At 42.8% G+C, this 27,225-nt stretch overlaps 1 protein-coding gene and 1 long non-coding RNA gene across 2 annotated transcripts; one reads left to right on the top strand and one right to left on the bottom strand.

Annotated features, from left to right (window-relative positions):
- Window positions 1–25,263, bottom strand: METAP2 (methionyl aminopeptidase 2). Its single transcript, XM_053256486.1, has 11 exons — window positions 24,986–25,263; window positions 23,820–23,921; window positions 17,024–17,083; window positions 12,376–12,478; window positions 10,480–10,641; window positions 4,442–4,623; window positions 4,267–4,361; window positions 4,074–4,170; window positions 3,705–3,808; window positions 1,647–1,762; window positions 1–788 (listed from the first exon to the last, which is right to left on the bottom strand). Exons 1-11 carry the CDS (start codon window positions 25,146–25,148, stop codon window positions 536–538), a joined length of 1,437 nt encoding a protein of 478 aa, XP_053112461.1. The 5' UTR covers window positions 25,149–25,263; the 3' UTR covers window positions 1–535.
- LOC128327564 (uncharacterized) lies at window positions 6,278–10,510 on the top strand. Its single transcript, XR_008308677.1, has 3 exons — window positions 6,278–6,537; window positions 9,299–9,605; window positions 9,803–10,510. It is a non-coding gene; the product is annotated as an uncharacterized LOC128327564 (long non-coding RNA).
- Window positions 25,264–27,225: the final 1,962 nt, after the last annotated feature.

Raw genomic sequence — 27,225 nt, 5'->3', positions numbered from 1 at the left:
AAGTTTTTAAAACAAGATTTAATAGGGCATTTTTTCAGGACACTCCTGCCTAGGACTGCAACAGACTTTTAAAAAGCATATTTGGTTTTAGATCTGAAAATCTGTCTTTATTTTTTTTACAAAATGGATTCCAGGAAGTTTAAAAGGCAATACCAGAGACAACTTAGGCGCAGAAGTCAGGTGTAGTCATTCAAAGCATTCAAGTAGGAATATGGCAATATAAATATTTGAAAAGCCTTCCTCAGAAATATTCCAAACAATATGTATAACTCATTCCAAACTAAAAATTGCGCTTTATAGCATATTTCCCCAAAAGAAAAAATAGAAGTAACTTCTGAAATATCCTAGAGGCCCCAAAAGCTGTTTTTCCTTGGTTAGTTACATCAGAGAACTTGCCTTTGATTAAATTCCTTTCTCTCCAAACATGGAAAGTTATCACATTGGGTCCACTGTTAAAACAGATTGCAAATTTATTCTGGCATAATGTGTTCCAACAGAGCCTAGAGTACATAGGTGAGGTAATGGCCTTGAAGTTTTAATAGTCATCTCCTCTGCTGACAACTTCTTTGCATGTTGGGCGCAATAATATGGTATGCTCAAACTGTGCTGTGTATGAGCCTTTAATATCACATAGGGGAGGGTATGGATCCACTATACCCAAGTCACACAGATTCTTCAGAGCCATTAGGTATTTACTTTCTCCCAGACGATCTAGCCATCTGCGGCAGAAGGCAAGAGTGCCAAAGTTTTCATTGATAACATTCAGCAAGTGTTTTGCTCTTGGAAGCCTGGGGGGGGAGAAACATGCACCACATTAGCAGGAAGAAAGGCTGATGAACCAGGAGCATTTGCTTCTGAAGCAAAGACAGCCATCAGGCCAAGATGGTTCATCACTCAAGACTAAAATCCAGGGCATCAAAATTTCTTACAGGCCAAGTTTCTGTTAATAGAAAATAAAAGCCATTTTCATTACACTGACAATTTCCAAAGTGCTTCAGTCTAACCAACTAGAACTCTCACCTGTTTATACTCTGATTCAACTTTTAAAATGTGATTCCTTGATGAAAAATGTTTTCTTGGCAAAGTATTTTTTACAAAGTTCCTTTGCTACAGAGCAATTAGAATTCCAGCAACTGGAGAAAGATTGCTAAAGAGCAATTAGAATTCCAGCAACTGGAGAAAGATCTTCAATGTAAGTATGCTTGTGTTTCAGAAGATCCTGATTAAAAGTCTCCATGACACTGCCACTCTGATTTAATGCCTTATAGCTTTGCTCTATAGCTGTAACGACGAACATATAAAGAATATCATTCACAAACTATTTAAGATGGCATGCTAGTATGTTACAGACTTCGCTGTTTTTAAAGGCTCTGGAGTTAAACAGTGAGATAAAGCAGCTTCTCATATTAAAGATACAAATGAATATTATTGTCCATTCACATAGAATGACTTTAAAAAGTAACTAGAAGAGCAGCTCTAAAAGGTTCATGGATCTTCATCTCATAGCACACCTAGTGTGTGTTTCATAAAAACAATATCTACTTGTGATTTATTTCAAGTTCTGAATTCGTCACGAGATCTCTTTCCACCATGCAGACAAAACCTAAAGTGGCATAATTGCCTGGTATAGTAAAAGCAAGACTAACCTTATTGGCACATGTCCAACATCAAAGTTCTTCATGTAATGAGAACATTCCATATCATCATGAACAACACCTTTTCCTGTGCTACCAAAGGTTTCTATAGCATACACTTCTCCCTCCTAAAGTGAAACAGATTAGAATTTACCATTAATAGAATCAGTCTCAGAAGTATACTCAGGCTCTGGCTCCTAAGAGTTTATGTCACAATGTATTTGACAGTCTTCAAAGTACCACAGCAGAGTAACATGACTTCCCCTCTAGAATGTCCCAGAATAAATGCACAAGATTTTTAAAAGCAGAAGTATAGGCAACATGCACACACTGGATAGTATCTCATGCCTTGGCAACATCCAGACTGGACTACTGCAATGTGCTCGACGCTGCCCTTGAAGATGGTTCGAAAGCTTCCGCTAGTGCAGAATGCTGCTGCAATGATGCTCATGGGTGCAAGTTGCTTCATAAGTATCACACCCATCCTGCAGCAGCTTCATTGGTTACTGGCCTGTTTCCGAGCTAGAGTCAAGGTGCTGGTCTTTTTTAAAGCCCTACACGGCTTGGGGCTGGGGTTTCTGTTGGACCGCATTCGCCCATATGAACTTGCCAGGGCTCTCCGCTCATCATCTCAGGCCCCGCAACTGACAGAGATCCAGCTGGCGGGGACTAGAGACAGGGCCTTTTCAGTTGTGGGCCCTTGGCTCCGGAATGCCTTCCTTGTAGAGCTTCGTCATGCTCCCCCCACCACAGTGCTTTTTTAAAACTAAAAACATCTTTTTAGAGGCTTTTAAATGTTTCACCTGTTGCTTATATCTAGTAGGTTCTTTAGTTTTTACAATTCTTCATTTTTAGTTTAAAATAATTTTTAATTTGAAGTTTTAAAATCTGTAATTCTGATTATGGTTTTAGCTTGGCTTTTTAACTTGTTTAGCTTAATTTGGTTAATTTTATTAGTCTGATTTTAAATTGTAACTATTTTATAAATGTTAGCCACCCCGAGCAGTAGTGTACTGGAGGGGTGGGGTATAAATATAATAAATAAATAAAATAAATCAGCTGCAGGTATTTGGACTGCACCATGGTCAGCTTCTCCTCACATTTACCCCCTTTATTTTGCTTTGTTTAACATCCAGTCTGATGAAGAACTCTGGAGAATTTGAAAGCTTGCTGCTTACAACTTTGTGTCATTTTGGTTGATCCTCAACCAACTGTGGCTTTCAGTAGTCTAAAACTGTGAGACTGGCTTTTAGTAGTCTTTTTTAAAAATTGAACAACACTGCTATTTTTAATTAATATTTTTATATTACTATATTCTCTTATGCCTAGATGAACATACAGTTCATTGTTCCCGTTAATGAAACCATACTCCTAACTGCACAAAATGGATACATAGGGACAATATTTTGATCTAAAAATCAGCCACATAACCACATGCTTTTGGCTATCAATTACTAGAAACCAACACCCTTTCTCCTGAAGAAAGAATTAAGCCAATGCCATAAAAGTTTGACATTCCAAGAGTAAAATTTTGAAATTAAGTGCCCTCTCCCCAAAGTTATTTCTATATGCAGCTTTAGACACCATTCCCACACTTAACAACAAATCAATCCCCACTATTTCCAGTGGAATTTATGCCCAATGTTCATATGGGTGAATTAAGTCTCTCCCCCCTCACCCAGCTCTTTTTAAATCCTAAACATATTTAGGTACTTTTTATCATTACTGTATTTCAAATAGGAAATGTTAAAAATCTTGCAGCTTAAACTTTTGAGCATTTTTTAGTTTTAGTATTTTATGACTTTATTAATACATTATTTTAATGTAAGCTGCCATGAGGGTATAGCCCCAACCAAAATGAGGGTACAAATAGGAAGGATTCCAAAGGACAATAAGCTAGCAATAGTCCTAAACACGTTTTCTTTAAAGCAAGTCCCACAAGTTCAATAGTACTTACTTCCCAGTGAACGTACATGGAATTACAGTAAAAAAAGCTCTAGTGTATTAAAAAAAACCTCAGTGGGACTTCTGAGCAGTCATCTGATCAGACTAGAACAGTCATTTGCTTACTTCCATTCTTGTTGCTTCTCCTCCCTTCACAATGGGCACTGTTTTGCCTGCATGTATCCTGTATGGCCCAATAGAGTGTCCATTCAGATTGCGAATTGGTTTCACTGTTACATAAAATGCAAAACAGTATAAAATCATGCATTTAGGTAACTCACATATTAAACAATTGTTTTGCTTAGACTGCCCTCAACTTTTAGAATACAGAATTCCTAAGAGCTCACAAATTAAAACCTTAAACATTCCGGTCTTTCAAATGTTTTCCTTGTGGGTATCAATTGTAAATCTGTCTCACCCACCCACCCAAGTTTGAATTAAACTTAGCATAAATATCATGGGGATAAACAAATGCATTACACAGAATATGTTTACCTTGATATGTTTTGCCATCAATTTCAACTTCATAGGATTCCATAACTTCTTGGATAGCTTCACCAACATCACACAGACGAACGTCTATTCCAGCACACTATATTATACACGACAGGTTGAAATTGAAGATAAAAATCATTTCTCACAAAGTATTAAGATAAGAACTAAAGTTACATTTCCCTGGTGAGTATACCTTTATTCCAGTATTAGTTGCATCTTTTACAGCTTGTAACAGCCTGTCATATTTTGGATTGAATGTGACAGTAAAAGCACAGTCAATGATACGACCTGAAATTAGATACAAATTAGATAAAATAGTTTGCCTTCAACTACATTTCTAACCGTGTAATAAGCAAGAGAAAACTCACCACTAACATGTGTTCCAAAATCTATCTTGCAGATGTCATCATACTGCAATACAGTTGGATCTCCAGCATTGGGAGTGTAGTGGGCTGCGCAGTTATTCAGAGAACACCCCGTGGGAAATGCAAGCCCAGCATTTAAGCCATTCTCTTTGATCAGCTTTCGTGAACAGTCTTCTAATTTTTCACTAGGAAAGCAAAGTTCTCCATTACATGAAAGAGTTTGTTTTATAACAGATACCTACGCAGAAGCTACATTTTACACATTTCAAACAATATTTTATTTTGCTATGCAAATAATAGTCTTACAGTTTGAGACTAACATATTCTGCCTCAAGCATATAAATTGCTGAAGAAGTGCCATATCTCCAGCTACTTCACACTTGTTAAAAAGCTTTGCAATGTTAGTCGCATGACCTATAGAAGCAGTTCTGCAAAAGAAAAAACAAGTTGCTTACCTGTAACAGGTGATCTTTCTGGCGATCTGGGTTCACGTGCCACTTGGGTTCTGCGCCCGCGGGAGAATTCCAAGCTCCAGGAGGAGCTTTGCCGAATTCGGCTTTGTGAATCGCGCACATGACGCAACCATTATTTTCCGCAGGAGAGCACCTTCTCAGTTCCTGCTTAGCCACTGCGATGAGCGAAGAATGTGGATGGACGAAGTTAGGTGAATCAGTATTATTGGTGAAGTATACTAGCAGCAGGGGAAGTCCAGGCAAGTGTTGTGAGTGAACCTGGATCACCAGAAAAGATCACCTGTTACAGATAAGCAACCTGTTTATCTTTGAGATGATCCACATTCCCTCACAACTTGGGTGATTAGCGATCACCTAGATTATTAGTATTATTATTATTTTTACATTTATATCCTGCTCTTCCTCCAAGGAGCCCAAAGCAGTGTACTACATACTTGAGTTTCTCTTTCACAACAACCCTGTGAAGTAGGTTAGGCTGAGAGAGAAGAGACTGGCCCAGAGTCACCCAGCTAGTTTTATGGCTGAATGGGGATTTGAACTCGGGTCTCCCCGGTCCTAGTCCAGCACTCTAACCACTACACCACACTGGCTCTGCTAGGATACGGTTAGAGGACCTTTTTAAATACCGCCCAAAGTTGGCCGCCACCGAGTGGATGTCCACAGCATAACCACATGACCACATAGCAGCTTTGCAGATGTCTTTCATGCTGATGCCCAACACGGGCTGCTGAAGGGGCCATAGCCCTAGTAGAAAGTACTTTGACCTTTGAGGGGGGCTTTGCCCCCTGTTGGTTGTAGCACATGAAGATAAGCTCTATGAGCCAGTGGGACAGTCCATGTCTTAAAATAGGTAGTCCTTTTATTCTCTCCGTTGTAGGAGATGAACAGGTTGTGCTTTCTCCTATCCACGTAGTATAGAAAAGACCTCCTCACATCCAGGGAGTGCATGGATTTTAACTATTTTTGGTCTGAAAGAGGAATCTGTCCTCAAAATGACTTTGTCTAGATAGAATTTGGTGTAAGGGGAGTCAGCCCATAGAGCTGTTAGCTCACTGATGAGTAACTTCTTGGGTAACCAAGAAGGTGGCCTTCAGAGACAGAGACTTCAGGCAAGCAGAGGCAAGAGGTTCCAATAGTGCCTGTGTAAGCCTGGATAAAACTAATGAGAGACTCCATGGTTTGATGGGTTCTCTGATTGGTGGGAACAGGTTATTTATTCCTTTAAGGAATCTCTTGGAGTCAGGATGGGAACACACAGTGGTCCCAGCCTGTATGCCTTGCAGAGAGTGCTTCCATGTGAATCTTGATAGAAGGATTTGAAAGTCCCGATTGTTTCAAGTATAAAAGGATTTGATGGATTGAAGGATCAGAGCCCTTGGATGTAGCATATAGTGTTTACCTCTTCCATTTGCACACATAGTTCCTCCTGGTCAACTCTTTTCTTTCATTCAGGTGGATAACGTCTAATAGTTGAGCCTCCAGGCCATTATGTTCAATATTTGGAGGGGAGAATGGAAGATGTGGCCTGCTCCCTGTGACAGATTTTGGTGGTGCAGAAGACATTTGTGTTGACCCTGAGACAGATACAGAAGGATGGGAATCCACGGCTGTCTGGGCCACCATGGGGTCAGTAGAATGTACCAAGTCCTTTCCAGCAGTATCTTGCTCATGATCTTGGAGAGCAGGGGAAAGGGAGGAGACAGGTAGTACAAGTGTTTCATCCAGGGCATCCGGAAGGTGTCTCCCACAGAGTTCTTCTCTATGCCTGCCCTGAAGCAGTATAGTTTGGTTTTCTTTTGGCCCATGTCACAAACAGGTCCATGGATGGGGTTCCCCAGGTTTGAAAGACATTCTGAAAAGTTCCAAATTTATCACCCACTCGTGCTGGTGGGAGAGGTTTAAGTCCCTGCTCAGGGCATCCACCAAGGGGTTATCTGTGCCCTTGGTATGTAGGGCAATTGGATGCACATGGTGGTTTACGCTCCATTCACATAACTGTACTGCTAGGTTGCAAAGGGGCTGGGAGACTGTCCCTCCTTGGCGGTTGATGTAGGTGGTTGCAGTTGTATTGTCGAGCAGAACTTGCATTACTCAGTTTTTTAACTGAGGAAGCACTGGACATGAAAGATTAGGGTGTTCTTGCACTCTGATGTCAGTAACCAGTCATCTAGACAAGGAAAAATTGAGATGCCCTGTGTCTTCAGATGTGCTATGATGGCACTTACACAATTACATGCCCTGTGTCCAATGATGGCGCTTACACACATCATGAAGACATGTTGCACTCTGGGACCCAGAGCGAATCTCAAATATTTCCTGTGGTTCTCCCTTATCCCCACATGGAAGTAGGTGTCTTTTAGGTTTAGAGTCATAAACCAATCTTCCCTTGCTAGTAGGGGAAAGATGCCTTGTAGGGAAATCATCCTGAATTTCATAACATTGACATACTTGTTCAATTGTCTCAAGTCCATAATGGGATGGAGATTCTGAAGGGATGTTAATCTTAACCCCTGCGAGTTCATGGGACTCTTTCAGTTAGGTGTTTTGCTGTGCGTAAATGCTGCCTGGTGATATCAGCAAATTTATTCAGGGTCATTTTAAGTTTGTCCCAGAACTCTTCTGGGACATCTTTCAGGTCTATTTTGAGATTATCCCTGACAAATTAATGGTACTTCACCATGCAGTTGGCAACATTAATGACAAAACACAAGATAAGAATAAAACCTTCATCCCATAGCATCGTTTCCTCCCTTATCTATTGAGACTGACTGCATCTTGCCTGATCAGCTGCTAACAGCACTGTCAACTACCAGAGAGTTTGGAGGAGGGTGCTTGAAGAGGAAAGCGCAGGAGTCCTTTTGGATTCTATATAGGCTTTCCAGTCACTTAGATGCTGTTGTGGAGGCCAATGGCATATCCCAAGATACTTTGGCAGAGTTGGCTAGAACTGGTAGCACTGGAAGAGATGCTGGCTGAGACGATAATGAACTGGCCATGAAGTCATAAACTGGTTCCTTGACTTCTTTTAATTCCAATCCCAATGCCTTTGCCATGTCTGTCACTTGTATCCTGTAGGATTTGGTCTCCTGTGTAGGTGAACTGGAACGAGGGTCCTCTACCGTCTCATCTGGGGAAGGGTCTAATGGGTTCTCCATTTGAATGGATGCTCCTTCAGAAGATGACCTAAACTAATAATTCACCTTCAGAGTGCTCTTCTTGTCTGAATGGCGATTTTCCCGATGCTGGAGAGTAGTGGACAATCTTTAGGGAGTGGGAGATGATTGCTTCCCTTTTTGGGGAGCTGCATCTGGAATCCTCAGTCTTTTGAAGGGAAAGTCAGTTACGGGCCGAGGTGCGATTTCTTTCCCCCCCCGGCAAAGCCTGCTCCAAAATCCCCTCTAAGTTTCATTTATTTCCATAATCTATTATCAAAGTCAAATGGTAGCACAGGGGATGAGAGATAGTAAGGGTCCAATGGAGTTTTAGGAACTTGGACAGATTCAGAATCTTCATCTCCATCTAGTCCATGCAGAGAAAAACCACAGAAGATAAAGTCTGATGTGGGGGTGGGTTTGTAGATTCCTATCAGACTCTAGATTCCTTGGGGATTCGTGTAAAATTGGGGATGCCTCTTTTGAAGAGGAGTGTCTTCCCTTACTGGAGTCTGAATGGATGGTATAAACTCGAGAGTCATCTGGTGAAAGTTCTATCCTGAACGGTGATGCTCTCTGTGTCATCAATTTCGACAATGTTGTCATGGAAATCAAAGGTGGTGTGGCGATAGTCAACGCCTGTGCAGTAGCTGCCAACATTGAAGTTAGAAGTGTTGAGGTTGACCTGTCAGTAGGGATGTGCAAACAGGTTAGATGAATCTCCAAAATGGCCACCACGCCAGAGGGGGAAGGCCTGAACTCCAGAAACTCCCCCAAAAGAGATAAGTTAAAAAATTGTTGTTGTTGTTGTTATAAAAATGTTTGCAACCCCACCCCCCACTCCCGGACCAAACTGAACCGGGGGGGGGGGGGAGTCCAAGGGGGTGCCGGACCAAACCGGCCCAGTTCGGTCCCAGTCTGGACTTGAACTGAACCAGCCGGTTCCATGCACACCCCTACCTGTCAGCTGTTGGTGTTGAGGTCAACATCAGTAATGTGCTCGATGTCAAGGGCTTGGTAGTTTGCAGAGTGCTGTGTAGGCTCCAACAATCCACTTGTGCCAATGGAGAAGGGGTGTGTGGAGATGTTTTCAACACCAGTGCCAATGCGGTCAATATTGATGGCCATGATGTCATCATCAAGAGATGGTAGTATTTGGAGCTTAACGATCCCGGAGAGTCCTCTATCTGATGTATGCGTTTTTAATTGTGTTGGCATCTGTCGTTCTTACGTAGTGCCTCTGGCTTCTTGAAAGTCAAGCCTCCTCGTTCTCCATCCCAAGGAGCTTGAAATCCAGACTTGGACGAATCCCTGAAGTTGCCCTTGACCCAACCATTGGTCGACACTGATGCTACCAACGTTGATGAAAGCGGTGACTCGGCACTGGAGTCAGGGGGATGGAGTACTATTTCATACAGCACAGACTGCAGGCAAAGTTCCCTGCTCTTTCTTGTCTGCTTTGAGAAAGTGACACAGTTTTCTCCGAGGCAAATTAGGCACTCACCATGACTATCCAAAGAGGGTAGTATTCCTCTATACAAGGTACACATCTTAAAAAATATTCTTAGCATCCATTAGAACATATGCCAAAACATAGGGTTAAAGAGAAATCAGAAACAAATTTCTGGCCAGAAAGGTCAGAGATAGAGAAAGTATCCAAAACGAAACCCAAGGGGTAAACCATCACATTGTCCATAGACAAAGCCAGAATATAATGAAGCAAAATGTTTTCTCCACAGGAATAGGATATGAATGGCGCAAATCCTTCATGATGCGAATAGTGCAGCAGTCGAGAAGGAACTGAGAAGGCACTCGCCTGCCAAGAATAATGGTCATGCCACGTGTGCAATTCAACAAAGCCAAAGAGCACCTCATGGAGCTTGGAATTCTTCTGTGGGGCTTACTGCACAGGTGCAGAACCCAAATTGTGAGGGAACATGGATCACCGCAAAGATCAATTTATTCATAAGCAATACATGCAGAACAGATTAAAAAACAGCTTTACTTATGCTGGGATGATTCTGCAGTCACTCCAATGACCATGAGAATGGGAGGGAGAAGGGACTGATATACTGAAACAGCACATCTAATCTCCTAAATAAGAATATGAACAGGTCATTCTATTAAATCCACGAAGACCTCTATTCATTTAGGGTACTAAAGTAAAATTCTACTGTCTGCACTACCTTACTAAAAATCTTTACTTCAAAGTCTCCTTCATAACCAGTGTTCTGTTTAATTTTTTCCATCTCTGTGCAGAATACGTTTTGTTCTGGGTGGCAGTATGAAGGCAGTGTGTGCGCAAATTCAACCTGAGGGGGATCTAAAATTAACTGAGCGGACATCAAAAATGTGTGTGTGAACACTTGCGCACACCTTAGAGGGAACACTATTCACAACAACCTTTTATTCTCACCAGATTTCTATCATTGTCATTCCAGGTTTGATCCAGCTCATAACGTATTTCCTCACTTGTCTGTGTGCTTCAGCAGCCTCTCTGAAGTCATTCCAGATCTCTTCACTTGCCTGATCTAGTGCTCTCTTTTCATCACTTGTGGTTCGCCAAGTAGCAGTTCGCCTTCAATGTTGAAATACAAGAAAAAAGGAGATATATGTCATAATTTAATCAAAACTTCATTAATCAGTATGACTGGGAAAAGCTTGTATTTGTTAACTATGTTAGAGACAGACAGAGGGCAATTGTTTTAATGCACACTTTTAACTTACCAGAAATATTCTTGCAAATTACATGCAAGGACTCAAATTATCCATTTTTAGCTAGCTCAGGATGGTCAAGATCCCAGGGGCACACAATGTCTGCTGCCGATTTACTCCTAAAGAGCTATGATAGAATCCATCCCTGCTCCACTATTCTTCACTCCCAAGTCCAAAAAGCAATTAGAGATTGGTGTGAAAGCTTTTTAAAGATTGCACTGAGGGGAGAGGAGGAGGAGGAGATTATGCAGGCACACTGGCAGCATTCTCACCATTGAACAGTGCCTGTCTGTTTCCAGGATTCTGTTTTGAACTCCAGAGAATTTGAGGAATAATTGCAAGGTTATTTTTGAGCAGAAATCATTCAGGTGACTGGGAGTCATGTGTACAAAACCCTCTGAATCTTAGCCTACAACAACAAGTTTAACACACAAAACAACACGCTTTGTTTGTCTCAGGTTTTTGAAAGACAGAGCACTTCAAATGCACAACTCTAGACAGAATTTGGCAAGTGTTAAAGACAAGAACAATAGATGCATGAACCTATCACATGCTTAAAGGACTCCACTGTACAGACCTTAGAGCAGGGCTGCTCAACTTCAGCCCTCCTGCAGATGCTGGCCTACAACTCCCATAATCCCTGGCTATTAGCCTCTGTGGCTGGGGATTATGGGAGTTGTAGTCCAAAAACAGCTGGGGAGGACTAAGTTGAGCATGCCTGCCTTAGAGAATCCAAAAACTTGTGAAAAACAGATGAATACACTTGAAGCAAAAGCACCAAGGACCCATTTCATACATTAAATGGAAATGTTAATGTTGAAAGATGGAATACCCTTAACCACACATGACTGTTGCAGGGGAGTAACAGCAGGAGAGAGGGCATGCCCTCAACTACTGCCTGTGGCTTCCAGCAGCATCTGGTGGACCACTGTGCAAAACAGGATGCTGGACTAGATGGGCCTTGGGCCCGATCCAGCAGAGCTGTTCTTATGTTCTTATGTTTTTATGACTATTTGTCCTGAGAACTTAATATACATATGGACATTGTCCGTGAATGGTCTACATATACATGAATAAACTAATCTTTGCAAGCAAAGTACACACAAGTACAAGCCTGGTAAAGCTTGGCCCTATACTCAAGTGTATTTTGCCAGCAAAGCCACAGTTCCAGATGTATACCACTGATAACACAACACTAAAATTCATATGTATCACATACTTAAGAGAATTTTCCACTACACATAGTACATCAAAGTGGTCTTAACTCATTAAGCAAAGCTGTACACTTTCCAAGAATACAGACTGACAATGCAGAAGCAAACTCAGAGATCTAAAGACAGAAGTCCTCCAAGAGTCACATACTTGCAATGAAAATGATACACCAATATAACAAAACTATAAAATGTCAAGTGCACAGAATGATAACCTAACTTTAAAAAAAAAAATAACAATTTGGGAAGTTTTTTTAAAAAGTAGTTAACACACAATAGGTGTTTTATAGATACAACGTGTATAAAATACATCCTACAAAAATTCATCTTCTGTTAACACATATGGCAAATCTTCTGTATTTTAAACTTCAAACAGGATAACATACCCATCTTGTGTTGCTGGATACTCGCACTCTTCGCCTTTTGGAAATATCCCACTGGGAAACAAATCACATATTGGAATAGATGGAGGATCTGTCTGGACTTTAGCTGTTGGACACAATGCAGAATTTGAATCTCTCATATTGCAAGATCTAGTTCTATCATTTTCCACATATGAGCAAGTATTTAAAAAAACAACTTTCCTCCTGCCTACATTCACACTCAGAACAGTGTGCCAAGTTATCCTTAAATAACCTAGCCGATTTTCAGAGTGCCTTTTACAGTTGCCAAAATGAGCAGGACTGAGTCAATCTTAGCCAAAAGGCCTGGCTTCTGTGGGCCAGTAACTGCCTTTAAACATTAAGAGAACTAGAATATCTACTCACACTCCAACTGACCTGTTACCAAGACAGTCCCTGCTAAATCACTGATCCTGTTTAAATGGCATTTCCCAAAGATAAAATTTGTGTGTGTCTCCATGTTTGTTATAAGAATAGCGTGGTTCCTCATACCTGCGGGGTGTCTCACTGACACTCTTTTCAGCATCCACAGATACAAGAGTTAAAAACCCATGTATCTGCAGTTCCTAGAGGGCCGGAAGTGACCACAGAAATAACTTCTGCCTGCCATTTTGTCTCCAAGGAGCCATTTTGTGGCTCATTTCCTTACCAAAATCGACTTTTCCCCATGATTTTTTTTTGGGGGGGGGAGGATTTCAGTGCACTCCTGGCCCCCCGGGGGATTCCTGGCCACATATAGACCACACCGAGCACGGCACAGTAAAGGTTTTTTTGGGCGTCATTTTGCCTTTTCCCCTCCACTTCAGAACCTACCCCGCTTTTCCATATAGCAATAATAACTCGTTACTGGCTGCAGTAGGCAAGGAACAGAACCCCTGCAAGTAACGAGGTTCTCCTGTATATAATATGCACATGCGCGCGCACACTTCAGATTATAATACCCTCTATAGAGCTCTCTGTACGTTACAGTGCGAGGAGCTACATTAGGATGGATACCATGAGAGTATATGCACTATTTGACTACCATATTTTTGTATATACACTCTTATATTATTATTATTATTATTATTATATACACTCTGCAGATTATCCTTTTTTGTTTGTTTCCCACTGGTGGGGTTTTTTTGCAGGTGATGTAAATGCAGGTTATGTACACTATTTTTTACATAGCCTTGTCACCTTGACCCATGCTAGCCACAGTGCTAGTCTCCTCCAGTGTTCTCTCTAATTTTTTCGTGTGTGTGGGATGAATTTTGTTCTGGGCGGCATTATCAAGGCAGTGTGTGCAAACATGAATTCAGAGTGAGGCCTAGGGATGTGCGAACTGGTTCGAATGCAAACCAGGGTGGTTCGATGGCTTGAATTCGAACCAAACCAGCCATCAGGTTCAAGCTGCAGGTTCCAATTCGAACCAAACTGGGGGTGGTTCGATTCGAACCAGTTCAAACTGGTTCGAACCAGTTTGTATGTCCAAAAATGGGTGGGGTGGTAGCTGGCACCCATGGGTACCTACCTTCCAAACCCCAAAGCAATCGGATACTCGTACGATTTTTTATGAATTTTTGAAATTTATTTTTATTTTTCTTTCATAGGGTTTAATGGGACTCAAACCAGCCCATTATTCTCTATTGTGGAACACCCATGGGTGCCAACAACCACCCAAACCCCAAAGCAATCGGACACTCCTATGATTTTTTATGAATATTTGAAATATTTTTAATTATCTTTCTCATAGGGTATATGGACCGAACCAGCCCATTATCCCCTATTGTGGAGCACCTAGGGGCACAAAGGTGGGGTGGGTGGTAGACACCCGGGGTGCCTACCACCCACCAAGCCCCAAGGCAATCGGACACTCCTCTGATTATTGGTGAATTTTAAAATTATTTTGGAATTCTTCTTAGGGAATAATGAGGATTGCAGCAGTATAGCTTCATATCAGGGGGAAAGGGGTGTTTTAGAGCAGAGTGTGGTGGGTGGTAGTGCCCAAGGCAGGGGCAGGAAGCTATCAGAATTATTTGAAAGGAATTGGGCAAAGGGCTGATTTTTAAGTGATTTTTGAAGTCTATGTGTCTTTAAGGTTAGCAATGAGAGTGGATTCATGGTTTGTCATTGAAGATCTTATATGCTACCAAAGAATCTACACTCAAAACACTTCAGAAACAACAAAACCCAGTACCCCATGGGTTAGCAACCTATGGAGGTGGTTAGCATCCTCTGTTCACTACACCACCACTCACTCTGGGCCACCCCAGCACCCCACAAGTGGCTTTAAGATTTTTCTCCATAGGGAAGAATGGAGGTTTCAGCAGCCCCATAACTGCACTTGCGGGGTGCTGGGATGGCCCAGAGCGAGGGTGCCAACCACCCCCATGAGTTGCTAACCCATGGGGTACTGGGTTTTGTTGTTTCTGAAGTGTTTTGAGTGTAGATTCTTTGGTAGCATATAAGATTTTCAATGACAAACCATGAATCCACTCTCATTGCTAACCTTAGACACAAACTTCAAAAATCACTTAAAAACCATCCCTTTGCCCAATTCCTTTCAAATAATTCTGACAGCTTCCTGCCCCCGCCTTGGGCACTACCACCCACCACACTCTGCTCTAGGCCGACCCTTTGCCCCCGACGTGAAGCTATACATTTGCTGACACCTCCATGCTTCTTTATGGAGAAAAACCTTAAAGTCACGTAAACTTCAAAAATCACTTAAAAACCAGCCTTTTGCCCAATTCCTTTCAAATAATTCTGATAGCTTCCTTGCCCACCTTGGGAACTACCACCTACCACACTCCGCTCTAGAACACCCCACCCCACCCCCCCGAAATGAAGCTATACAGTTGCTGCAATCCTCATTATACCCTATGAGAAATTCCAAAATAATTTTAAAATTCACGAATAATCAGAGGAGGGTCCGATTGCCTTGGAGCTTTGTGGGTGGTAGGCACCCCTGGGTGTCTACCACCCACCCCACCTTTTGTGCCCTTAGGTGCTCCACAATAGGGGATATGGGCTGGTTCGGGTCCCATTATACCCTATGAGAAAAATAATTGAAAATATTTCAAATATTCATAAAAAATCATAGGGGTGTCCGATTGCTTCGGGGGGTTGCGTGGTTGTTGGCACCCATGGGTGCTCCACAATAGGGAATAATGGGCTGGTTCAAGTTCCATTTAAACCTATGAGAATTAAATAAAAATAAATTTCAAACGTACATAAAAAACCATACGAGTGTCCGATTGCTTTGGGGTTTGGAAGGTAGGTACCCCTGGGTTCCAGCTACCTATCAATTTTTGGAGGTCCCAACCGGTTTGAATTCGAACCGAACCAGGGGGAAGTTCAAGCAAAACCAAAATCGAACCACCCCCTCCTGGTTCGAACCTGGTTCAAATTCGAACCGAACCGGGCAAACTGGTTTTGTGCACATCCCTAGTGGGGCCTTCCTGATTCAACCTGAGCGGGATCTAAAGTGAACTGAGCGGAGATTTTAAAAACTTGTGAGCATGCATATGTGTGCATGCCTTAGAGAGAGCACTGGTCTCCTCCCTGCCCTCACCACACCCAGCGCCCCTCACTAACCCCACATATGAGAGACAGAGAGACACAGAAAGGGCAGGGCATGCCTGCTCTTCTTCTCACTACGCGAGTGTGTAAGATCTGGGAGCGCACATGAAAGGACGCTGGCTGGTTGGTTAATGCAATCACCTAAGGAGTCTCCAGCTGACCCTTGCATGCAACATCTGCAACAGCAGGGATGTGCATGAACAGCTCATACAGCCAAGGGCGGGGGTTGGTTCCTTTAAAAAGGAACCATATGCACATGGCCAACCCACATGCCATGTGCATGCCGGAGCAGTGCTGCAGTCGCACATGGCCTTTTGAACAGTGAGCACCATGCCCGGAAAAACATCCAAGGAGCAGGTAAGGTCCTGCTTTTTAAAGTAACCGACCCCCCACCCTGCTAACACAGTTTGAATGCAGGTGCCTGAACCAGTTCAGTGCTTCCCTAAGGGGTCAAACCGGGTTCGGGCACATCCCTATGGAACAGCAAGACATCCCTTTTCCCCAATTGTGTGGGGAAGTTGCTTATCCTCCTTAAGTGGAATTCCTCCAGGTCAGTGTGGGAGATACACAAGCTATGCTCATTTCTGTTTGTTTTTTACATAAATGCTAATTTCCCACAGGTTATACTTGGATGCAGGTTATACCCATGTGTGAACATGTGTGTGTGAAAATATGGTATACATCAGTGTTGCGTTTGAAAACATGGTTATAGTCAGTATACTAACACCCTTGCTTCAGTATCTAAATCGTTTCCTTTATAATATATTGGTTTTACCCCTCTTTTAAAAACTAAAGTCCTTTAATATTAAATTGTAAGTAAATATTTCATGTCTAGCTGAGGGGCCAAAGCTCAGTAATAGAGTACATGTTTTGCATGCAGATTTAGTTCCTGGAATCTCCTCAGAAGACAGGGCTGGGAAGGATCTCAGGTCAAAAAGGATCACTGCCGATAACACTTGGCTAGACAGACCATTGATCTACTCTATATAAGCACTATCATGTGTAAGATTTAAAGGCAGGACATGATCAGAAATAAAGTCCACATGGTGCAAATGTAACCAACACCTACGTCCTTTCTTCTTTTTCTTCTTCTTCTTCTTCTTCCCTGCTGCACCATCACCTTCACCATCTACAGAAGACAAAATTTCTATAAGTGTGCATAACTGTACACATACAATGTGGAAAACAGCCCTACCAATCATGAACAAATAAAACGTTATTCTACTGTTAAGAGGAAAAAATGGGGTCTACTAAAGCTTTATTCAGTTGTGATGCCCAGGAGGTAGAACTCCTTGTCCTGGGAGATCTGCTTAGTACCCTCTTTGCTAGGCTTCTATCATAGGCTGAAGACTTTTTTTTTTGGTGCAAGCCTTTGGCCTGGTTTTAGATTTTGCTCCCCCTCCACTCCTGAGTATAGTTTTAACACCACATTTATTTTTGTTGAGCTTAGTATTAGTATTATTTTTTTTGTTTTAATGTGATATGGGCTGCTTTGAGCATTCTGTTCAGAGTGCAAAGGCAGAATAAAAAAATCCACTCACAAAGCCAAAAGCAACAGTCAAAGTCATATAATGGCAGCCTGACTAGCTTCAACTGCATGCTGACATAACATCACTTTGTGGCCTGCACAGAGCTTTCTTCTGTAGTGGGTTAACCTCGCGATGCAGATACTGCAAACTTTTAGCACAAGCCTTGCTGATTTCATGTAATTAGATCACATCATACTGTGCTGAGAGGACTATAACCTGTGATGCAATCCTGCCCACTTTCTGCAGAAAGTGTCACCACAATGCAGAATGATGCATCTACAGCAGGGCTGCACAACTTCAGTGTTTCAGCTGTTCTTGTACTACAACTCCCACCAACCCCAGCCACAGTAGCCAATAGCCCAAGATGACGGGAGTTGTGGTCCAACATCTGCAGAAGGGCTGAAGTTGTGCAGTCCTGATCTACAGCATGAAATGCAAGTACAGGTGAAACTCGGAAAATTAGAATATCGTGCAAAAGTCCATTAATTTCAGTAATGCAAATTAAAAGGTGAAACTGATATGAGACAGACACATTACATGCAAAGCGAGATAAGTCAAGCCTTAATTTGTTATAATTGTGATGATCATGGCGTACAGCTCATGAAAACCCCAAATCCACAATCCCAAAAAATTAGAATATTACATGGAACCAAGAAGACAAGGATTGTAGAATAGAACAGTATCGGACCTCTGAAAAGTATAAGCATGCATATGTATTCAGTACTTGGTTTGGGCCCCTTTTGCAGCAATTACTGCCTCAATGCGGCGTGGCATGGATGCTATCAGCCTGTGGCACTGATGAGGTGTTGTGGAATACCAGGATGCTTCATTAGCGGCCTTCAGCAATTCTGCATTGTTTGGTCTCATGTCTCTCATCCTTCTCTTGGCAATGCCCCATAGATTCTCTATGGGGTCAGGTCACGTGAGTTTGCTGGCCAATCAAGCACAGTACACTGTATACTTTTCAGAGGTCCGATATTGTTCTATTGTTCCCGCCCCAGCGCCGAAACATTTCGGAGGCCTTTACAATGGCCTCCGAAACGTTTCGGGCACAAGCCTAGCTGTCACTGTGTGCCTTGGAGATACCTGCTGCCAGCCTCTCCAATACCACAAACTCTCCTTCCAACCACCTCTTGCGCATGCACCACACACACAAAACAGGGGCTTACACCAATTAGTGGATGATCCTCAACCTTCACATATGCACTTTTAAAGAAGAGCTTTCTTTGCGTTTTCTCAAACACTGCCAGCTCATTAAGTATATACCAACCAAGGCAATGTTAGCCCATAGCTAATGCCCTCAAAGCCTTTACAACTTTCTACGGATTTCAGTAAGACAGTGGCTTCCCACATATACTTATTACACCAGAACCATGTACTTTTGGATATGAGTGCTGAACCCTGCATACAGCATTCGTACTTTTGGTAGTGTGTTTAGCGACAAGTTACCCATTGTAAAAATTAGTAGACATATGTCTATACAGCATACACATATGCTCCGTGATACCTACATCATCATTTCAGGCATCACGGTAGACCATCTTTTACAAAACCACTTTAGCCCTTGGTATCCAAGCTAATCATAAACTACAGTTTGTACATTCAGACATCATGCTAAATCATGTTTTGCTGCTCCTTAGAATATGCAGAGTTATTCCAGTACATGTACATAAATGTATGCTGTATGCACAGACCACAGAGAGGGACCTAAGACCAACTGCTCTCATGCATTAGAGGGCGCATCACTGCTTATGCATATATCCACTATTCCTGTAAAAGTGAAATGGCCTTACAGTTACATCACTAGAGCAGTCATGGTATTGATTTTCAGTTGCAACTTAGCTTGATAAATATTTTTAAAAATCTACCCTGCCATTCCATTTTATAACAAGTCCTCAAGGCAGGTTATACAATACATACCAAAATAATAAGACAGCCTAAATCTAATAAATATAGTGCTTATAATACAGCCGCACAGGATGAAAGCCAACAGAACCATATAAAAATGTTCTAAAGTGACTGATGTTAATTAAGAGCTTGGGAAGTGTTTTACTACAAGTGCAATACTACATGTGCAATTCCATGCATAGTAAACAGTATTATGCATATTTTAAAAACTGCAGACTTTTGCTGTTAAGTGCAACGTAAAGTCATCCTATGATTATTCATAGGATGACTATATTGCATTTAGCAAAAGCCTGCATTTTAAATTTATACACACATACACATCTTATTTATATTTATATGTGTGTTTGTGTATCTTGTTCCAGAAAGGACCCATAGGAATTAGGTTGAAGTTCAACAAGGTTATTAATTCAGTCTCGGCAGAAGGCAATTGGCATAAAGCAAAAATGTAATAATAATTGCAGGTTGGCTCTGACCCACCATAAGCTCTTACTTGACCCTTGGAGAGTCTGCCCCCACAGCCTTCTCATCTGCTCCCCTCTCCTCCTTGTAGGCATGCACTAAGAGGAGACAAGGCTTGGTCAGAGTCTGGGGAAAAGTGACTGCGAAGCAGTTATGTGGACTTACTGGGGTAGATAGTTGAGATATGGCTGTGGAGAAAGACAGTGTCGGGCAATCTACTAGCTCTTTTCCTACAGTTCTAGACTAATGCTCTAGGTTCAGTCCCATGTTAGGATCTGCCCCTTCGTATCAACTAAGAACCTGTGTTCTCAGTGCAGCAGGAGCTATGAGATAAAAAAGGAGCAACAGCCCAGCCCTTCATTGCAGTGAAGAGGCACACATTTCTAAGTTTCCTCTTTTTAAATCAGAATGGCCTTCGGGCAAATACCTGAGCTTGTCACAGGTGGCCAACCATTAAAAAGAAAAATATGTAAATATATAATATAAAGAGAGTGAGCAAGAGAGAGAGATTGGTTCTACATGACTTCCTTGAGAGAAAGCATAAATAATGTGGACTAAAAAGCACTACTGTAAGGGTGACATAACCTTAAGTGAAACAGTGGGGAAATGCTTGACTAATAAGCAGAAGGTTGCCAGTTCAAATCCCCGCTGGTATGTTTCCTAGACTATGGGAAACACCTATATCGAGCAGCAGAAATATAGGAAGATGCTGAAAGGCATCATCTCATACTACACGGGAGGAGGCAATGGTAAGCCCCTCCTGTATTCTACCAAAGACAACCACAGGGCTCTGTGGGTGCCAGGAGTCAAAATAGACTTGACGGCACACTTTACCTTTAAGGGTGACATCAAGCTGGATGAAAACAGTCTACAAGAAGTAGCAGTTAATCAACATCATTCCAGAGATCTTTTTTTTTTTTTTAAGGGTCCACCAGGGCAAGTCATATGCTGTTCTATACTGCCATTGAATGACTCTTTCTCTTCACAATGGCTACTGCCTAAAAAAAATTGTTAAGGCATATTTCCAGTAACAGAGAGTATATGTTTTTAGTTTAGTTCTGCAGTGAGTGGAAAAGGCAACTCAAGGTAGCTAATTGGTGGCAGCAGCCTTCAGGGAGCTCAAGTGGGCCAGAAAACCATTAGCTTCCAACTACTGACTTGTGTAGATTTGTTGTGTTCAAAATTCAGAATTTTAGATCAAAGTTTTCAGATGATAAAAACTGAACTCTTATGGTGATCTGTTTAATTAGACTGCAAGGATAAGTTTTAACTACCATTGTTTTCCTGAAAAGTACAGTTAAGACATCAAAAAGTATTTTATAGTCTTTGCGTTCTAGATTTTTAAAAAATGTTAAAGATATTTTAGTCTGTTCCAGCACATCCTGAAACAAAGATACATTTGTTCTTTAAATAGTCAATGCTTCTTAACTTCCTTACTCGATTTAGTGAATTAAAACTGCATCAAATTTCTCTTGCCCTTGAGCTGTGCTCAATCCATTTATACAACATCAGAAAAACATTCTGGCACATAGTTTGTTCATCCACTGACCTAACCACTGCAGACCCTGGCAATACTCAATTCTATAGCTGCTGCTATTCACTTATTACAGGTTTTTTCTGCGGTACTACTGGTGAATTTGCCAATCAGCAAGCCAAACTGTTTGGGCTGCCATGCCCTTGAAGACTGCTGCAAGCTTAGCATGACTTTGCCAGAATCATAACCACTGTTTCTGACTGTGTGAAGGGCTAGGCACACTACTAGGTACATTTTCCTAGCAAGTGTGCCGAGGATTGCACACAGGAAATAGTAACATCTAAAACTGCTATAAAACGGCAGTTTCCTACTGCAAAACGTAAATAGGAATAAAGATAATCTCTGACAATAAAGAAATGCCGATGTCCTCACATGCTATTATAGTTAAAATAAGCCAACTTCCTGACTAATGAAGTTGTGGTGCTACATAAGATTAATGGTGTGCACAGAACCGCCGGGTGGGGGTGGGGGGTAGCTCTTTAAGTGTGGGTGGAGGGTGCACTTACCCACCTCCACTCTTCCCCTGCTGGCGTTCGGTTTTTTGGAAAGCATTTGGGGCAGCAGCACACCTCCCTGCCTTCCCCCATTCTCGGCCGGAAGTAACATCTATGCGTGCGACATATGCAACTTGCACCAGGCTCACACACAGATGTTACTTCCGGCCGCTTCCGGGGGAAGGGGCGGCAGGGAGGTGCACTGCTGCCCCAGACACTTTCCAAAACACTGAGCGCCAATGGGGGAGTCACTGTTAGAGATAAATGAACTAGTCAGGCTTTGGTCTGATCCTTCAAAGCAGTATCTTCTGAAGTTTTTACTAGTTTCTGCCATACCACTCAGCACCATTTAAACTGCAGTTAATCACTGAACAGTCACAGCCTTTCCTGAATTATCTGAAGTAGTTACAAATTGAGTTTTAACCCAGCAAAGAAGTTTGCTATAAATCTATTCCAACTCTAAGGCTTCCATTAGTTTGACGGAACAACTTAAGTGTTTCTCTTGTCCAGAACTAATCAAAATGAACAAACAAGAGTAGTACAGAAGCAGAGTTTAGATTGTATCCCAAACTGATTTTGATGGAAATGTTTTGTCTATTTTAAATATGTGAACTTTTAGAACAAAACTTCTAAGAGAAAATCAAAAATTATATTTTCTTCAAAAATTAAATAATTTGAAGTGCTAACTCACTCACCATGCACTAAAAACACGGGCCCCTAGAAAGTCACTCTGCACATGCAATGGGCTTCTAACTTTTATTCAAGAGCTTCTGCCTCAACTGCCCCAAGCGATTTTTAAACTATAGGTACATTTCAGGATTGTGCATGCAACTCTTCCAACACATTTTTCTGGATTGGGCCCATCAGCTGAAATCCTCTAAGTACATGTATCTCCCCCAGAAGTTAATGGGCTCCCACCTATGTTGAAAAGTGCAAAATGGCATCTTGGTTTGAGATTTACAGAATAAACTAGCTTAATGATAATTTTAGAGGAAAAGGTGGTTCTCTTTAACCCCTTCTGACAACTTGAAGAGTTTGCACTTTGCTTATTAAACAACTTACTCTTCAGAGAGAGCATTCCTGCTGATTTTGACAGTTGTGACTTACACACACGTTTCAGGCAATGACTGATGCAGAATTATGAATACTTCAGTAACTGAATAAGCCAATTGTTATGAACTATTATCAATATTAATTTGACTCTTACTACCATACCCAAACAAGAAATCCAGTATACAATAGTCAGTGCTATACTAGACAGACTGTTGTACCAGAACCAGGAAAACCCATTATACATATCCTCACTCAGCCATTAAATATACAAGGTGGTCTTGGGTCGATCACCATCTCTCAATCTGAACTACCTCACAGGGTTGTTGTAAGGATAAAAATGGACAAGTCACGTAATCACTGTTAAACTCCTTGCAGGAAAGGTGAGATACAAATGAAATCAATATGTTAAATACTGCTTTACTATTTCAAAGCTGTAATCTAAATCAGTGTGATTTGATCTCTTTTTTAAGTCCATGAGACTATTCTGATTTGTCACTGGCTAAAAATGTTCTAATCAACCTTTTCAAAGCACTACTAGAATTATTTCAGCATGAAATACCCTGGTTTGCATTTGAATGGGAGACTGCATGTGAACACTGTAAAATATTCCCTTCAGATGATGGGGCCACTCTGGGAAGAGCACCTGCATGCTTGCATGCAGAAGGTCCCAAGTTCCCTCCCCGGCAGCATCTCCAAGATAGGGCCGAGAGAGAATCCTGTCTGCAACCTTGGAGAAGCTGCTGCCAATCTTTGTAGACAATACTGAACTAGATGGACCAATGGCCTGACTCAGTATAAAGCAGCTTCCTATGTTCCTAACTAAAGTTCCTGACCACATTTTATATGGTAACATTTTACAAATCAGTGAAAGATGTTAATTATACTTGCCATCATCATCATCATCTTTTTCCTTTTCTTCCAGTGTTTGTTTATCCAATTGTTTTGTTACATCCTCAAGTGTCTCCAGATCTCTCTCAGTTTCTTGTTGTCCTGTTTGCAAGATAAGCAAATAGTTTAAGACATGCCATTCATTTTATTTTATGCAGCTATTGACTCAGTTCTCTACACTGGCCCTGTACAAGCACTGTGATCAATTACTGTTTTCCAAGTATGGTTACAAATCCAGATCTCCCTCCTGCCTTTTAGATACTATATGTTCCCTGTAATAAGAGGGTGGAAAACCATTTGCCAACTGTACACAACCCCAACCAACTTGTTCCTCTTCCTTACATTTTTAAATACTAAATGGGTAGCACACACAACTTCAGTCAAGTCACCTGCAGCACTAAAGGAAACCTAGGCAGCTACCATTTCTTCCAAACTTGCCCCCCTCGCACATCTTGTCTCCTTTACACAGAGAAATCAAGCACCACAGTCTGAGAAATCCTGTCTTTAGGAGAATGCATAATGGTGTGTGTGTGTGTGTGTGTAGTGTATACTGATTAATCCACCATGCACGAGATGGTGCATCCCTTCATAGGTGACTTTAAGATGGTTCTCTCTAAATCATACTTAAGTGGCAAACTTCTCTCTTTACTTCTTGCTTTCCCCCCATGATCTCTCTCCCTACCCCGCAATGACGGCGGCAAGCCAGCTCTCCCCCCAAAACCCAACATGGATACCCCCCACCCAACCACCCTCCCACCCACACCCATCCAACCCCGGAGGCAACGATCTCGCAAGGAAAGGCTCTTCGCCGACACCCGCATGCAGCTCCAAATCACCAGTGGCAGTATTCTTTCCCCCTCCATGTTGGGCTCCGAAAACCTTTCCAAAAAAATTCACCCACCGCAGCAACAGATTCCGACAGTCCCGGGAAAACCCGTCAGCACCAACCCGGGTCTGAAAGCGAATTCCCACCCCCCCGCTTAAGCTCGCTTGCACAGCCTGCCACACGCCAGGCTCCCCTTCTCCCCGCCGAGTCTCTCTCCTCTCCTCTCCCCGCCCGACTCAGGGTCCCGCTCCTTGGACCAAGTTGCTCCCTACTCCCCCCGCCCGACCTCCAGTCGCGGCCTCGCCCACCCTCTCGCCCTCCTCGGCCCGGCTCGTCGTACCCGCGACGCCTCCTTTGCTCTTCTTCTTCTTCTTGCGCTTCTTCTTGGCGCCTTCGTCAGCGCCGGGCCCCGCCGCGCCTTCCCGCTCCTCGGGATCCAAGAGCAGCTCCCCGTTCAGGTGCTTCTCCTCCTCCGGGCTGCCCCCTTGCTCCATGCCCGCCATGTTGCACTGTCCGCCGTCGCTCCCACGACTGACACCGACGAGGCTGGCACGGCGAAGCGAGGCAGGAGGAGCAAGAAGAACTGCGTGCCTGCCGCTCAAGGCGAAGCGACTCTATGGCGCCGACGCTCGCTAAGGCATGCCGGGAACGCTGGAGGACTCAGCGGCGAACAGGGGGAGGGGGACATAGAAGGATGGCAAGCACGTGCGCGGAGGGAGACGGTGCGCGCAAGCCCTGGAGGCGCTAAACCCCGCAAAAGCGAAGGATGCGCGGGGCAGGGCTAGTTGCTTGCGCCTCAGTCAGGCGTCCCATGAAGGTCGCATTTTGTGATTTATTGCTCTGCAGCTGCTTCCAGCCTCCCTGGCCATAATCAGGGACCACCCACCACAAGGTTTTGCTTGTCTCAAACATTAATCTAAAGTTCTGTCGAGAAATAAAAAGGACAGTTGTGTCAGTTCTTTCCCAACATTTCCAGCAGTTTCTCTTATGCTGCATGCCACTGCCCGATCTTTTTAGTAGGTTAATTGTTGTTTTGTGTTGTTTTTATTGGATTGTGTCAGCTGCTTTGAATGTCACCTGTGACAGAAGAATAATTGTAATACATAAATATGGAAAGGGAGTGGGTGTGTCTGAAAGTACAGTGGTGGAAGGAAGGAAAAAATCATTAGCTGATGCAAAGCAGCCTGATGCTGACCAGTAATTTTTCCTTTTAAAATAATCATTTACAGTGTATCCTTCCCCAGCATATTCCAGGTTAAAAAGTAGTGCATTCAGCTACTTTAATTTGGCAGAATTTTTTACACAAAATTTGGTATCTGTAGTTATTTGGAAAGTGTGACTTTATTTTGCGCAAACTGCACATTAGATACTTTTAAATATATGTACGTTTTTATTTTTGTTTTTATTATTATTAATGTGCTTACAAAAGGGAAGTAAAAGAACAGCTTGCAATTTGTGGGATGTCAACTTCAAATATTACTCAAATTATGGTAAATTTGAATCATAATACATTTGAATCTGAGAAAGATTTTGTAATTATTGATCTGATGATTGGGTGTTAAAAATCTGGTTAGAACAATAACAGTTAAAAGCTGAATAGTCAGAAATTTGTAGAATCCAAGGGAAAGTGTTGTGGTATAGGGATGTGCACGAAGATCTTCGGTGCCGACGGGGGTAGCACTTTAAGGGCGGGGGAGGGTGTACTCACCCCTCCCGCCACATTTCCCCCACCGGCGCGCTGTCATTTTGAAGCCCCTCGGGGCGCCAGCGTTCCTCCCTGCCGCCCCGTTTCCCCCGGGTGGCCGGAAGTCGCGAGCGCGCGTGCGCCCATCGACGACGACGACGGGCGCATGCACGCTTGCGACTTCCGGCCGACGGGGGAAACGGGGCAGTAGGGAGGAATGCTGGCGCCCCGAGGGGCTTCAAAACGACAGCACACTGGTGGGGGAAATGCGGCGGGAGGGGTGAGTACACCCTCCCCCGCCCTTAAAGTGCTACCCCCATCGGCGTTTCGGCGCCGAAACTGCCCCCAGCGCCGAAACGTTTCAGAGGCCTTCACAATGGCCTCCGAAACGTTTCGGGCACAAGCCTATTGTGGTATGCAAAAACAAGGCAGTAGAGTGGAATCAGAAATATTAATAGTTTAATGAAATAGATATTACGGTATGTACAGAGAGGCAAGTGCAGACTGGCTTTTCCATTCTCTTGCTGCTGGCTGTTTGTTAACCCTGCCTCTACTCTAGGACTGGAATACATGTAACTAAAGCTCCATTCAAAAGATGGTCTGGATAAAAGAATGGATTAACCCAAAGCAACAGAAAATAGTTCTTTAAAAATACACACACACACACACGCACCCAAAATTAAAACCTTTCCCCAGCATATTCTGGTGAGAAAACTAGTTAATTCAGCCTACGTAAGTGGCAGGATTGTGTATCCAAAATTTGCATATCGGCCAACTGCCCTGTTTACCCGGGACAGCCACCTTTCCCCAGAGGACTGGGGAGCCCCCCCCCCATCTGGGTTTCACTGCTGCTGCCTCTTCCCCTGCCTCCCCAGTCCACCACCACCCTGGCCGGG

This window comes from Hemicordylus capensis, chromosome 5 (assembly GCF_027244095.1).
Source record: "Hemicordylus capensis ecotype Gifberg chromosome 5, rHemCap1.1.pri, whole genome shotgun sequence".
NCBI classification, from domain to species: domain Eukaryota; kingdom Metazoa; phylum Chordata; class Lepidosauria; order Squamata; family Cordylidae; genus Hemicordylus; species Hemicordylus capensis.
This window is presented reverse-complemented; position numbering and strand designations above follow the sequence as displayed.

Bases quoted from the DNA above. Each gene is read 5' to 3' on its own strand.
- METAP2 (XM_053256486.1), bottom strand. From the start codon at position 25,148: ATGGCGGGCATGGAGCAAGGGGGCAGCCCGGAGGAGGAGAAGCACCTG. The intron at 4,624-10,479 runs GTGAGAATAAAA...TTGCTTTCCTAG, and splicing joins ATGACAATGATAGAAATCTG to TGAAAAATTAGAAGACTGTT. The intron at 3,809-4,073 runs GTAAACATATTC...TTTATGTAACAG, and splicing joins TGATGGCAAAACATATCAAG to TGAAACCAATTCGCAATCTG.